This window comes from Delphinus delphis, chromosome 1 (genome assembly GCF_949987515.2).
Source record: "Delphinus delphis chromosome 1, mDelDel1.2, whole genome shotgun sequence".
NCBI classification, from domain to species: domain Eukaryota; kingdom Metazoa; phylum Chordata; class Mammalia; order Artiodactyla; family Delphinidae; genus Delphinus; species Delphinus delphis.
The window spans coordinates 60,031,043-60,045,895 of NC_082683.1; the positions used below are offsets into that span (position 1 = coordinate 60,031,043).

General features: G+C 36.0%; 1 protein-coding gene across 1 annotated transcript in view; it reads left to right on the plus strand.

Annotated features, from left to right (window-relative positions):
- The window catches only part of LRRC7 (leucine rich repeat containing 7), a 498,137-nt gene that overhangs the window by 456,414 nt on the left and 26,870 nt on the right, over positions 1-14,853 (plus strand). Inside the window, exon 25 of the mRNA XM_060005892.1 lies at positions 9,273-9,365. Coding sequence (XP_059861875.1) covers positions 9,273-9,365 — 93 coding nt within the window. The remainder of the gene's footprint in view (positions 1-9,272; positions 9,366-14,853) is intronic.

Consider the following 14,853-nt stretch of genomic DNA (forward strand, 5'->3'; position numbering starts at 1 on the left):
TAATAAAAAATAGAAAAGCTGATTTTCATTGAATAAGCTATTTATTAGCCTCCTAGATCTGACCTTTTTCTAGAACACTGCATTTCCTCTTTGCTAAACCCTTTTAGTTTCAGACTGTTTCTTGGCTGTGAGGCATTCCCTCCTCTCACATTTTATGGCCCCTTTGGGCCTTAGCAGACAGGTGGAACTCCTTCTATGTGAGATGAATACTCTGTCTGACATGCTTTATGGAACATAGCAGTCCCAAAACAACCTATTAGCCATACCATAGTGTGCCCAAGGGGAGCCTAGCTTCAGATCAGAATTTGTGGTTGTTTGTCATATTTATAAAACCATAGTGTCATCTTTATTATTTCTATTATTAAAAAATATATTGAAGCAGTTCTTCAGATACTTGGCACATATGAAATTTGTTTTCCTAAGATTTTCTAGTGCCTTCCAGATTGACAATAATATAAAATAGATATAGTCACTACCTTGAAAGAGAATGACTAGAAAGTACCCTCAGCAATTTACTTTGTAAATAAAATCTGTTGCATATGTTTCCTTTCAGTTTTTATAGTGGCCTGGAGAAAGCCCAAAGTGTACACCTTCCACATATTATGTTATACAATATAAAATTTTCACATTAGAAAGGTATAGCCCAAATTTTAAATAATTTAATTGGAAATGCACAGATATATGGGAAAAACAAAAGTAAAATGTTTAAATAGTATTAGTTCCTTTCTTCTCATTTTCTAATTAACCACTAATAACAAAAAAAGGACTACAAGGTGAACTCGTGTGATGAATAAAGCTAAAGTATTCCTTCGAGCTAATCAAGCTATTATATGTTCAGATCCACAGACTGTGAGCCATATAAATACAAAACTATTAGAAACTGTAGTTTCTACCACCCTATGATAACTAGTTTTAACAAATCTAGATCAATGAAAGGAAAAGTTGTAATTAAACCAATCTTTAAAATAAAAATATAGGAGAGTATTTATGGTATTTGCAGTTACTCATCATTTAGAAACTCTTCATTAATGAGTCTATCATAAAAATCACATTAGTGGATAGTTTTTGGTCCTTGTGTTGCAAGTGAACTATGTAATAAACATTATGTTTACTATTAAAGAATATGACTGAATTAAGGATAGTCCTATTAAATGGCCAAACTTAATTGATCCAGCCCCCATCGACTCACAATATATGCTAATTAAGTCAGGAATAGGACTCAAGTTTGCCTTGAACTATCTAAGAGGTAAGTATTGAAGGTACCTTAAAAATAAAGATGTAGAGAACATTTGGGGCGTTTGCATTTTCCCACAAGCAAATTAATAGGCTAAGCAATGTTGCTGGGGAAAACATTGAGCTACTTAAAAAAGCAAATGTTTCCAATCATCTTTAAGAACATTTCCAATATATATTTATATAAATACAAAATATATGCTAATGTATTTCTTTAGACTTTTTTCTTAACTCTTTATTGATAATCTTTTGCCTGCTAATCTCTGGTAATACTTGGTTCACCCTAGTTCCAATACTCATTCTTTAATTAAAAGTTATAAAAGTTGTTTTTTTCCCTTTGTGTAACCAAAGTGCATGCTACCTCTGGGGTGCCAAGTCTTTCAGTTATCTGGGGTCACCCCGTCCCACTTTACATGGAAAACTAGCATTTTCCCCACAGCCCACACATTCACATCCCCAGCTCAGGATCATCAAGAATTCCTAGGTTTATTATAGTTTCTCTAAGTCATTCCTGACACTGATTTCCCTTCTGCTGAATTTTTGATCTACGTTCCTTGTATCAGTTCTTTTTTTTTTTTTTGGCCACGCCATGTGGCATCCAGGATCCTAGTTCCCCAACCAGGGATCAAACCTGTGCCCCCTGCAGTGGAAGCACAGAGTCCCAACCACTGGACCACCAGGGAAGTCCCTGTATCAATTCTTATAATTGCTGTTATCTTTACTCCAACCTTACCCCAAGGTGGACCTACTCCTAATGCCATCATTTCCCAACAGTACTGCAAAGCATAAGGCTCTGACGTTTAACAGATTTCATTGATGATTTGGGGTTTGGGGAGGTAATAGAGCACAGAATACTGGAATATTAGCCTTCACAGTCCTAAATATTTATTGACTCTTCTCTGTCACAATTTCTCCATATTTTTGTCCTCTCTCTTTCTCACAGTGTTTTCCTCTTTCCTCTAACACTTTTAACTTCCTCTTGAGGAGCTGCTGCCAAAACCCAAAACTCTTTTTACTGAGTATTTCTTTCTTCTTTTGTTTCACCTTCACTCTAACTGTGGATAAAACTTCTCCCCTTTCTCAAACTATTGGGCTGTCCAAAAAGTTCATTTGGGTTTTTCTGTTAAGATCTTACGGAAAAACCAAATGAACTTTTTGGCCAACCCAATAAAACCCCTGCTATGTCTAAATAATAGAATTATCTACCGAGAAGATGAAATATTCTACTTTCCTAGAAAGCAGTAACAACTGATTTAAATTAAATAGCCATCAGGGGACCTTCAAGATGTCAGAGGAGTAAGAGGTGGAGATCACCCTCCTTCCCACAAACACATCAAAAATACATCTACATGTGGAACAACTCCTACAGAACACCTACTGACCACTGGCAGAAGACCTCAGACTTCCCAAAAGGCAAGAAAATCCCCATGTACCTAGCCATGTGGCTGACAGGGTCTTGGTGCTCTGGCCAGATGTCAGGCCCGAGCCTCTAAGATGGGAGAGCCAAGTTCAGGACATTGGACCACCAGAGACCTCCCAGCCCCATGTAATATCAATCGGCAAGAGCACTCCCAGAGATCTCTGTCTCAACGTTAAGACCCAGCTCCACCCAATGGCCAGCAAGCTCCAGTGCTGGATGCCCCATACCAAACAACTGGCAAGACAGGAACACAACCCCACCCATTAGCAGAAAAGGCTGCCTAAAATGATACTAAGTTCAAAAAAAAATGATACTAAGTTCACAGACACCCCAAAACACACCACCAGATGCAGCCCTACCCACCAGAAAGACATGATCCAGCCCCACCCACCTGAACACAGGCACCAGTCCCCTCCACCAGGAATCCTACACAAGTCACTGAACCAAACCTCACCCACTGGGGGCAGACACCAAAAACAATGGGAAATACGAACTTGCAGCCTGCAAAAAGGAGGTCCCAAACACAGTAAGTTAAACAAAATGAGAAGACAGAGAAACATGCAGCAGATGAAGGAACAAGGTAAAACCCCACCAGACCAAACAAATGAAGAGGAAATAGACAGTCTACCTGAAAAAAAATCAGAGTAATGATAGTAAAGATGATCCAAAGTCTTGGAAATAGAATGGAGAAAATATAAGAAATGATTAAGAAGGACCTAGAAGAACTAAAGAGCCAACAAACAATGATGAACAACAAAATAAATGAAATTAAAAACTCTCTAGAAGGAATCAATAGCAGAATAACTGAAGCAGAAGAAAGGATAAGTGACCTGGAAGAAAAAATAGTGGAAATAACTACCATAAATGCACCAACATTCGAATTATAGCGGTCCCAGAAGAAGAAGAGGAAAAGAAAGTTTCTGAGAAAATATTTGAGGAGATTATAGTTGAAAACTTCCCTAACATGGGAAAGGAAATAGTCAAGTCCAGGAAGCGCAGAGTCCCATACAGGATAAATCCAAGGAGAAACACACCAAGACACATTAATCAAACTATAAAAAATTAAATACAAAGAAAAAAATTTAAAAGCAGCAAGGGAAAAGCAACAAATAACATACAAGGAAATCCCCGTAAGGTTAACAGCTGATCTTTCAGCAGAAACTCTGCAAACCAGAAGGGAGTGGCAGGACATATTTAAAGTGATGAAAGGGAAAAACCTACAACCAAGATTACTCTACCCAGCAAGGATCTCATTCAGATTCAAGAGAGAAATTAAAAGCTTTACAGACAAGCATAAGTTAAGAGAATTCAGCACCACCAAACCAGCTTTACAACAAATGCTAAAGGAGCTTCTCTAGGCAGGAAACACAAGAGAAGGAAAAGACCTACAATAACAAACCCAAAACAATTAAGAAAATGGTAATAGGAACATACATATTGATAATTACCTTAAATGTAAATGGATTAAATGCTCCAACCAAAAGACATAGACTGGCTGAATGGATACAAAAACAAGACCCATATATATGCTGTGTACAAGAGACCCACTTCAGACCTAGGGACACATACAGACTGAAAATGAGGGGATGGAAAAAATATTCCATGAAAATAGAAATCAAAAGAAAGCTGGAGTAGCAATTCTCATATCAGAAAAAAAAGACTTTAAAATAAAGACTATTACAAGAGATAAAGAACTATACTACATAATGATCAAGGGATCAATCCAGGAAGAAGATATAACAATTGTAAACATGCACCCAACATAGAAGCATCTCAATACATAAGTCAAATGCTAACAGCCATAAAAGGGGAAATCGACAGTAACACAATCATAGTAGGGGACTTTAACACCCCACTTTCACCAATGGACAGATCATCCAAAATGAAAATAAATAAGGAAACACAAGCTTTAAATGACAAGATGGACTTAATTGACAAGATGGACTTAATTGATATTTATAGGACATTCCATCCAAAAACAACAGAATACACTTTCATCTCAAGTGCTCATGGAGCATTCTCCAGGATAGATGATATCTCGGGTCACAAATCAAGCCTTGGTAAATTTACTAAAATTGAAATCATATAAAGTATCTTTTCTGACCACAATGCTATGGAGACTAGATACTAATTATAGGAAAAAAAAACTGTAAAAAATACAAACACTAATATGCTACTAAATAACCAAGGAATCACTGAAGAAATCAAAGAGGAAATCAAAAAATACCTAAAAAAAAATGACAATGAAAACACGACTACCCAAAACCTATGGGGTGCAGCAGAAGCAGTTCTAAGAGGGAAGTTTATAGCAATACATTCCTACCTCAAGAAACAAAAAACATCTCAAATAAACAACCTAACTTACACCTAAAGCAATTAGAGAACGAAGAACAAAAAAAAACCCCAAAATTAGCAGAAGGAAAGAAATCATAAAGATCAGGTCAGAAATATATGAAAAAGAAAAGAAGGAAATGATAACAAAGATCAATAAAAATAATAGCTGGTTCTTTGAGAAGATAAAGAAAATTGATGAACCATTAGCCAGACTCATCAAGAAAAAAAGTGAGAAGACTCAAATCAACGGAATTAGAAATAAAAATGGAGAAGTAACAACTGGCACTGCAGAAATACAAAGGATCGTGAGAGATTACTACAAGCAACTCTATGCCAATACAATGGACAACCTGGAAGAAATGGACAAATTCTTAGGAAAAAACAACCTTCCAAGACTGAACCAAGAAGAAATAGAAAATATAAACAGAGAAATCACAAGCACTGAAATTAAAACTGTGATTAAAAATCTTCCAACAAACAAAACCCTAGGACCAGATGGCTTCACAGGCAAATTCTATCATTTAGAGAAGAGCTAACACCTATCCTTCTCAAACTCTTCCAAAATATTAGCAGAGGGGGGAACACCGCCAAACTCATTCTACAAGGCCACCGTCACCCTGATGCCAAAACCAAACAAATATGTCATAAAAAAAGAAAACTATATAGGCTTCCCTGGTGGCGCAGTGGTTGAGAGTCCGCCTGCAGATGCAGGGGACACGGGTTCGTGCTCTGGTCCAGGAAGATCCCACATGCCGCGGAGTGGCTGAGCCCATGAGCCATGGCCGCTGAGCCTGTGCGTCCAGAGCCTGTGCTCCGCAACGGGAGAGGCCACAGCGGTGAGAGACCCGCGTACCGCAAAAAAAAAAAAAAAAGAAAACTACAGGCCAATATCTCTGATGAACATAGATGCAAAACTCCTCAACAAAATACTAGCAAACGGAATCCAACAGCACATTAAAAGGATCAAACACTATGATCAATGGGATTTATCCCAGGAATGCAAGGATTCTTCAATATATGCAAATCAATCAATGTGATACACCATATTAACAAACTGAAGGATAAAAGCCATAGAATAATCTCAACAGATGCAGAGAAAGCTTTCGACAAAATTCAACACCTATTTATGATAAAAACTCTCCAGAAAGTAGGCATAGAGGGAAATTACCTGAACATAATAAAGGCCATATATGGCAAACCCACAGCCAACATCTTTCTGAATGGTGAAAAACTGAAACCATTTCCACTAAGATCAGGAACAAGACAAGGTTGCCCACTCTCACCACTATTATTCAACATAGTTTCAGAGGTTTTAGCCATGGCAATCAGAGAAGAAGAAGAAATAAAAGGAATCCAAATCAGAAGAGAAGAAGTAAAGCTGTCACTATTTGAAGAAGATATGATACTTTACATAGAGAATCCTAAAGATGCTACCAGAAAGCTACAGAGTTAATCAATGAATTTGGTAAAGCAGCAGGATACAAAATTAATGCACAGAAATCTCTTACATTTGGGCTTCTCTGGTGGTGCAGTGGTTTAGAATCTGCCTACCAATGCACAGGACACAGATTCGAGCCCTGGCCCAGGAATTCCCACATGCCATGGAGCAAATAAGCCCGTGTGCCACAACTACTGAGCTTGAGCTCTAGGGCCCGCAAGCCACAACTTCTGAGCCCATGGGCCACAGCTATTGAAGCCTGTGTGCCTAGAGCCCGTGCTGCACAACAAGAGCAGCCATGACAATGAGAAGCCTGCACACTGCAACAAAGAGTAGCCCTGCTCACCACAACTAGAGAAAGCCCACACACAGCAACAAAGACCCAACACAGCCAAAAATTTAAAAATAAATAAATAAATTTATATATATAAAAAAAGAAATCTCTTGCATTCCTCTACACTAATGATGAAAAATCTGAAAGAGAAACTAAGGAAACACTCCCATTTACCACTGCAATAAAAAGAATAAAATACCTAGGAGTAAACCTACCTAAGGAGGCAAAAGACCTGTATGCAGAAAACTATAAGACACTGATGAAAGAAATTAAAGATGATACAAACAGATGGAGAGATATACCATGTTCTTGGACTGGAAGAATCAATATTGTGAAAATGACTATACTACCCAAAGCAATCTACAGGTTCAATGCAATTCCTATCAAACTACCAATGTCATTTTTCACAGAACTAGAGTAAAAAATTTCACAATTTGTGTGGAAACAAAAAAGACCCCGAATAGCTGAAGCAATCTTGGGAAAGAAAAATGGAACTGGAGGAATCAGACTCCCAGACTTCAGACTATACTACAAAGCACAGTAATCAAGACAGTATGGTACTGGCACAAAAACAGAAATATAGATCAATAGAAAAGGATAGAATGCCCAGAGATAAACCCACACACATATGGTCACCTTGTCTTTGATAAAGGAGGCAAGAATATACAGTGGAGAAAAGACAGCCTCTTCAATAAGTGGTGCTGGGAAAACTTGGCAGCTACATGTAAAAGAATGAAATTAGAACACTTCCTAACACTATACACAAAAATAAACTCAAAATGGATTAAAGACCTAAATGTAAGGCCAGACACTGTCAAACTCTTAGAGGAAAACAGAGGCAGAACACTCTATGACATAAATCACAGCAACATCCTTTTTGACCACCTCCTAGAGAAATGGAAATAAAAACAAAAATAAACAATGGGACCTAATGAAACTTAAAAGCTTTTGCACAGCAAAGGAAACCATAAACATGACCAAAAGACAACCCTCAGAATGGGAGAAAATATTTGCAAATGAAGCACCTGACAAAGGATTAATCTCCAAAATTTACAAGCAGCTCATGCAGCTCAATTTCAAAAAAACAACCCAATCCAAAAATGAACAGAAGACCTAAATCGACATTTCTCCAAAGAAAATATACAGATTGCCAACAAACACATGAACGGAAGCTCAACATCATTAATCATTAGGGAAATGCAAATCAAAACTACAATGAGGTATCACCTGACACCAGTCATAATGGCCATCATCAAAAAATCTACAAACAATAAATGCTGGAGAGGGTGTGGAGAAAAGGGAACACTCTTGCACTATTGGTGGGAATGTAAATCAATACAGCCACTATGGACAACAGTATGGAGGTTCCTTACAAAACTAAAAATAGAACTACCATATGACCCAGCAATTCCACTACTGGACATATACCCAGAGAAAACCATATGTACCACAATGTTCATTGCAGCATGATTTACAATAGCCAGGACATGGAAGAAACCTAAGTGTCCATCAACAAATGAATGGATAAAGAAGATGTGGCACATATATTCAACGGAATATTACTCAGCCATAAAAATAAACGAAATTGAGTTATTTGTAATGAGGTGGATGGACCTAGAGTCTGTCATACAGAGTGAAGTAAGTCAGGAAGAGAAAAACAAATACCATATGCTAACACATACATATGGAATCTAAAAAAAAAATTAGTTCTGACGAACCTAGGGGCAGGACAGGAGTAAAGATGCAAACATAGACAATGGACTTGAGGACACAAGGAGCGGGAAGGGTAAGCTGGAGCGAGGTGTGAGAGTAGCATTGACATATATACATTACCATATGTAAAATAGTTAGCTAATGGGAAGCTAGCTAATGGGAAGCAGCTGCATAGCACAGGGAGATCAGCTCAGTGCTTTGTGACCCCCTAGAGGAGTGGGCTAGGGAGAGTGGGAGGGAGACGGAAGAGGGAGGGGATATGGGGATATATGTATACGTATAGCTGATTCACTTTGTTATACAGCAGAAACTAACACAACATGTAAAGCAATTATACTCCAATAAAGATGTGTAAATAATTAATCAACTAATTAATCAAATAGCCATCTTTTCCCTCACTCTACATTTGCAAATTTTCTTTCACTTATTCATACAGTCCTTTCTAATTAGTCAGACTATATGTACGTTTAAAGTAGATAATTAAAATAATGTACAATCTTTTTTTTTAAGGGGTTTTCTAAGTTTTAAAAACTGCTAATCAAAATTTAGTCCTGCACAGGTAACGAATAAATATTTACTCATGTCTGCTTGTTCAGGTAATTTTGTTAGTTCCAATTATAACTGATGCTTATAGAAACACTATTTTGTCAGAATTTATACTGTCTTTTATATACCAAGTTAACATAGGCTAACCCTGAGAACTTAAGTGAAATGTGATTATTTTCTATTGGGATACAGTTATTTGAAGATATTTAGCTTTCATATGTATTTGATTACCTTTTTATATCTTTTTTGCATAGTTTTGTGTGAGAATAGAAAAGAATCCTGGCCTTGGATTTAGTATCAGTGGTGGAATTAGTGGACAAGGAAATCCATTTAAACCTTCTGACAAGGTAAGAACTGAATTTCTTATTGGCAATTTTAACTAGAAAAACACTATATTCTACTGCAGCAAAAAATTTTTTTTTCAATTTTTTGGTTTTACTGTACTTTAATAGGCTGGCTAACTATGAAGCCAATTAGAAACTTTTTCAGCAAAGGGAAAAAAGAATTCACTACAGTGCTTGACAAATCCTATGAATGAGAAAAAATAAATTTAAGCATTCTCTTTGAATAGGAAGTGGCTTGTTTTTGCTTTTTGTTTTGTTCACAGTTGCATATATTTGTAAAGGAAGCTATATAGGCAATTTCTAACAAGTTTTTTCCAAAATTTTATTTGTGGATCACTGATTTGGGAAAAAGTTTTCTCATAGTAACAGAATGAATAAATAATGATTCAACGCCAGGGCCAGCTGATTGCCATCTCTTTAATCCATCATGTTTGTAAAGTATTTCACTAATAGAATTGTAGAAATGAAAGACCATGGGAAACAAATATTCTGTGAGAAAATCAGTGTTAGCCACAGCAGAGGAATCAGGTCCTCCTCTTATGCTCACCCCTGTCTGTCAAATCATGGGTAATGGTTCACCACCATCCCCAACTCTAACCTCAAACGTTGCTGAATATCCACCATGCTGCATATGTTCACATCTGGCCTGTCTGATCCCATTGTGGACCACTTGACTTTTTTAAGCAAAAAAATGTACCCTGAGCTATGTAACCTGCCTTCTGCCATCAGGGTTTAATACTCTCAGCTTTTAAACAATTAGTGATTATAATTTGATAATCATTGAAACTGTCTGCTTTTGACCGCATCAAATTTAATTGCATTAAGTGACATCATAAAACTTTGGGATGATGAAGAAAGACAGAAATTAGATATGAATAAAACCTCCTCAGGCTCTCGACTTAACCTTTGAGTCACAAAGTGGTGCGGATCCTTTCAATTTACCACTATTGTAAAAATCACCCACACATCAGTTTCTGATTAAAGACCTATTTCTGAAAAAATTTGGATGCCCCTACTTTGGAGATTTCCATAGCCTTTAATCCCTTATTTTCCTCTACTTCTTCCCAATCTTTTTGTTTCCTACCATTAGTTATGCCTTCTTCCTTTCCTTTCTGAAGAAGAAGAAAGAAAGAGGTTGGACTATTTGGATGGAAAGGAGTAGAAAGGAATCCCCAGTTGCCATAGATAAGAATTTATTTGGTTAACTGATTGGAGCAGGTATTCATATATAAGGAATGTATATGAAGCAACCCTATATAATTAGGGAAATTCCAGTTAGAAATGTCTGTGTATAAGTAACTACTACATTTCCTTTTTGAAATGATGTTGAGGATAATCATTGATTTAGTAGAATTTAAATATTCATGGCTTAGTAGGACCAAGTGTTTACTGAATTTTAATAAATTATTAATATATCTTAAGACAAAAAGCATGAAAAGTCAAAATTATCAGAAACATATGATGGTATTTTTAAAAGCCTCAAATTACTGTCTTATTCATCTTGACGCCTCTTTTTGTCTCTGGTTTTACATCTCTTCCATAAGTTCTTTCAATGAAAAGGTAACAAACTTATCATTCATAAGATAGTTGAAATTCAAAAGACATGTTTTCCTCTCCTATCTCACCAGCAGATATATCTTTTCACTATATTTTTGGAAGGCACAGGGTAATAGATATTTTTCAATTAAAGATGCACAAGTTGCTAAGTAGTCAAGATGTCTGAATGCTGTTACTTTTCTGCTTTTATTTTCAACTGAAGGGGATAGCAGGTGTGAGGCTTTCAAATCATTGCCTGTAATTCTTCCACTGTGATGAAATATGAACACTTTATAACTATTCATTTAATTTTTCATTGTAACATTTTGATGACTCTAGTGAGACTGAACTATTTCTATGATCTTATAATTTCTCTTTTGGTTAAATGCCACAGATATAGAGCTTGAATTATATAATCTACCCATTGAAATATTCCCCTCAAAAGCACTTTTCTTTGCCTGATTACTTTCTAAAACACTTAAAATCTGAAAAGTGAATCTCTATTACAGCAAAATTGATCAGAGTAATTAAAAGTTCCAAATCTACAGAAGACTCAGACTGCTCTTAATTTATTGACCACACCAAACATATGGTAGATACTTAGTTAAAAGTGTTGAGGAGATCTAAAGACATTGGCTTTGACAATTTCTATAAGAATTTAATCCACTCACAAGGAAAGGGATTAATCTCGAGGAAATTCAGTTGCATTTTTTTATCCCCAGTGCCCCATTCTTGTAGAGGTTGCATAAAATTTAGAGTGGGATCCAGTGCCTATATCAACCTAAAAATATCAAACAGTAAGAAAATGAAAATGAACTTTAAAAATACTCTTCTCTCCAATGTTGAAGGACAATTTTATCATAAATTGGCTAATTTACAGCTGTGAGGAGGGGTGAGGAGAACCAAAATAAACAGATGTTTTAATTCAACCTGGGTCAGAGGTTGATGCTTTCTTTATAAGGAGTTCTAGTCATGCAAAATCTTAAACTTTAATATGATACATATCCCCTTCCAATAAACAAGTCATGGGTTAGAAGCAGTCTTTCGAGCATACTATATTATTTTACCTACTGTTCATTAATGTTTAAGTGTTTTGTAATGACACTCAAAATTCTAAGTATCCAAGATATCTGAATGTCTTAGAGTCATTGAAGACTTTCTGTACTAAAATAGTCAGTAGATTTGTTCCATTCTTTTCATTATGATTGTTAGGAGCCACTGTTTCAGCCAAATGCCAAGGACTAAAGTGAAATAGCATCCAAACTGATTACCTCGTTTACAGCCAGATAGGAAAAGCATGAAGCAGTCATCCCTAAGGGCTGAGAGTATGAAACTGGGACAAAAGTGAGTTGTGTTGTTCAGTCTGGCAGAAGTTCCAATTTAGGTTCTGCGGTAGTGTGAGACTATTGCAGAAAAACTCTTGGTACAGCCCAAAAGTTAACTGAGGCTTTAGGGAGAATTGAGGATTAAGATATAAAGACTGTTTTGTACCAGACTTTGAGAGCTTAGAACATCATCTGGTCTTGCAAATTTAACTCTTCTCGAAGACGCCAAGGTAGTCTGATTATGGTCTCCTTAGGTTAAATGGATGGAGCACAGTTAGTCCTGCAGTTCATATCATTGTCAGAACAGTGTTTAGTAGTTGAACAACCCAACTCACTCATCATGGAGTTCATTATTTTGGGTTCACTGCCAGGTGAAAACTGCTTTTACATACTTGGAAAGAGAAAACTGTAGAAAACCAGATGAAAAAGCCGTCATATAATGCTTGCCTTTGCCCTCCCTGTGAAGTGGATGGAGCCATTATCTGGTTTATTATTATAGAAAAACATTGCTGTCAAGATGGCATGATGCTCCAGAGAGATAAAAGATTTTGATCCAACAAATCTGATGATAATAATAAAAGTATAAACTTTTACTGAGTATCTGTAATGTGCTGGTCACTGTATTAGGCTCTTTATATACATGAACTTCTCTCCTTAGCAACTTGTGTTAGTTGAGTATTATTATTCCCCATTTTGTTGAGGCCCGGAGTGGTTAATTAACTTGCCCAAGGTCATTTAGCTGACCTGTGGCAGATAAGATTTGAACCCAAATTGATCTAATTCCAAATCCTTTTCTCTTAACAAGCACTATGATACATACCTCTATCTGCAAATACCACTTAGCCGAAGAGCCACATGACAATTTTATACCCTGTAGAGTTTAGACTAACATAATAATCTAATACTGAAAGTGTTACAGAACACTGTAGTTAGTTATAGTCTAGATATTTGCTTCAAGTCCTTGGAAGTCAGCATGTATTCTCTATTGAACTTAGATAATTAGAAGCATACTGTATACCTTAGATTGCTAAGCATTTGTATAACTTTTGGACTAAGGTATTACTACAGTGGAGATCCTGCCAATGGAACAAATCACAATAATCTTTCCCTATATTTAAATGTTCATAAAATAATAATTCATGATTACAAAATTTAAGTAATATACCAATACAGTTTCCACGAGATGTTGTTAGGAAGAAGAGACTGGATTAATGGATGACTGATATCATGTTGTGTGACTTCATAAGGCAGCCCGAGACTCTGAAAATAAATGAATTTTTAATGATGTATTCACACAGTTCATCATTCAGGGACTGATATCCCTCCTTGCCTCATTTTAGAAGGAAGGACTAAGTTTCTGGAGTTTAAAGATATTAACAAGAACTCATAGCCTCTTTCTCTATATACTGTAAAGGTACAGCACTGAACAATGCCATGAACAATCACCTAGTCACAGGATCAAAATGGAAGCTGTATTATGAATATCCTCAAATCACTTGAGATCAGGAAATATACATACTAGGACATTGGGACCAAAGAATCACTTATTCTCCACAGTTTTATCATAAACACTCATGCTGAGCAGAGGCCAGAGAGCCTACCCATATTTCCACTGATTTGGGCAATTGGCATGTACACACATAAATGATAGAAGAAACAATCCTTTTTTTTTGTAATGCCTTAATTTGCCCATGGTACAGGTAAAATTCCAAGCCAAGGAAGAATATTATAGGCATGGCAAATGTAAAATACTATAATCACCAATAAATGTTCTGGAATTTCAGAATAAATTACTATATCTAATTCTATATAAATTCTAAAAAATTGATTCCCGATGCCATACATCCTCCCTCCTATTTACATCCCACCTTCCACCCCTAGAAGAAAATTTGTGTGGAGACGAGTATTGCATCAAATAAAAGTTTTTATATGATTAATATTACAAAGAGAAGAAAGGTTAGATGTGCAGATCCAAAGCATTTATTTGACATCTTTACCTGGGAATAGCAATACCCAGAGGCATGCTTGGCAGTAGCAAATTTGAAAATGCACAAGAATAATTTTCTGGGTTTGTTCAGCCTCATGACACTGGGTGATTCATAAATAAAAAGTTGCAAAAGATATGCTCTTGACTTATGAAAAAGTTGCATACCCTATGTCTATACCTCATCATGTAATCTCCATGGATATAAAAATCAGGAATAGCAAACACATTTGTCTAGAACTCCACACAGCATATGATTTATATTTACTACATAAACATTAAACTACATATAATATTTCCTTCATTTTATACAACTCCTAGACAAAAGTGATTTATTTTATATATTTCTAAATTAATTTTATAATATAATTTATATATCTGTCCCATCTTTAATTCTACTTCAAGCGATTATGTAATGCAAAATAATTTGGAGAATCTATTAGTTATGTGAAAGTAACATTCAGGAGCAAGGAATAGATATAATATAAATGTATATAATTTACATATAAAACTGGATTTTTAAAAATAAATAAATTATTTTACAACACAATTACTTCAGCTGCATCTTAGTCACACTGCAGTTTGAGGTTCAGAATGCCACTTGGTTGTTTGAGAACTTTAAAAGCAAGAATTTTTTTAATGAAAA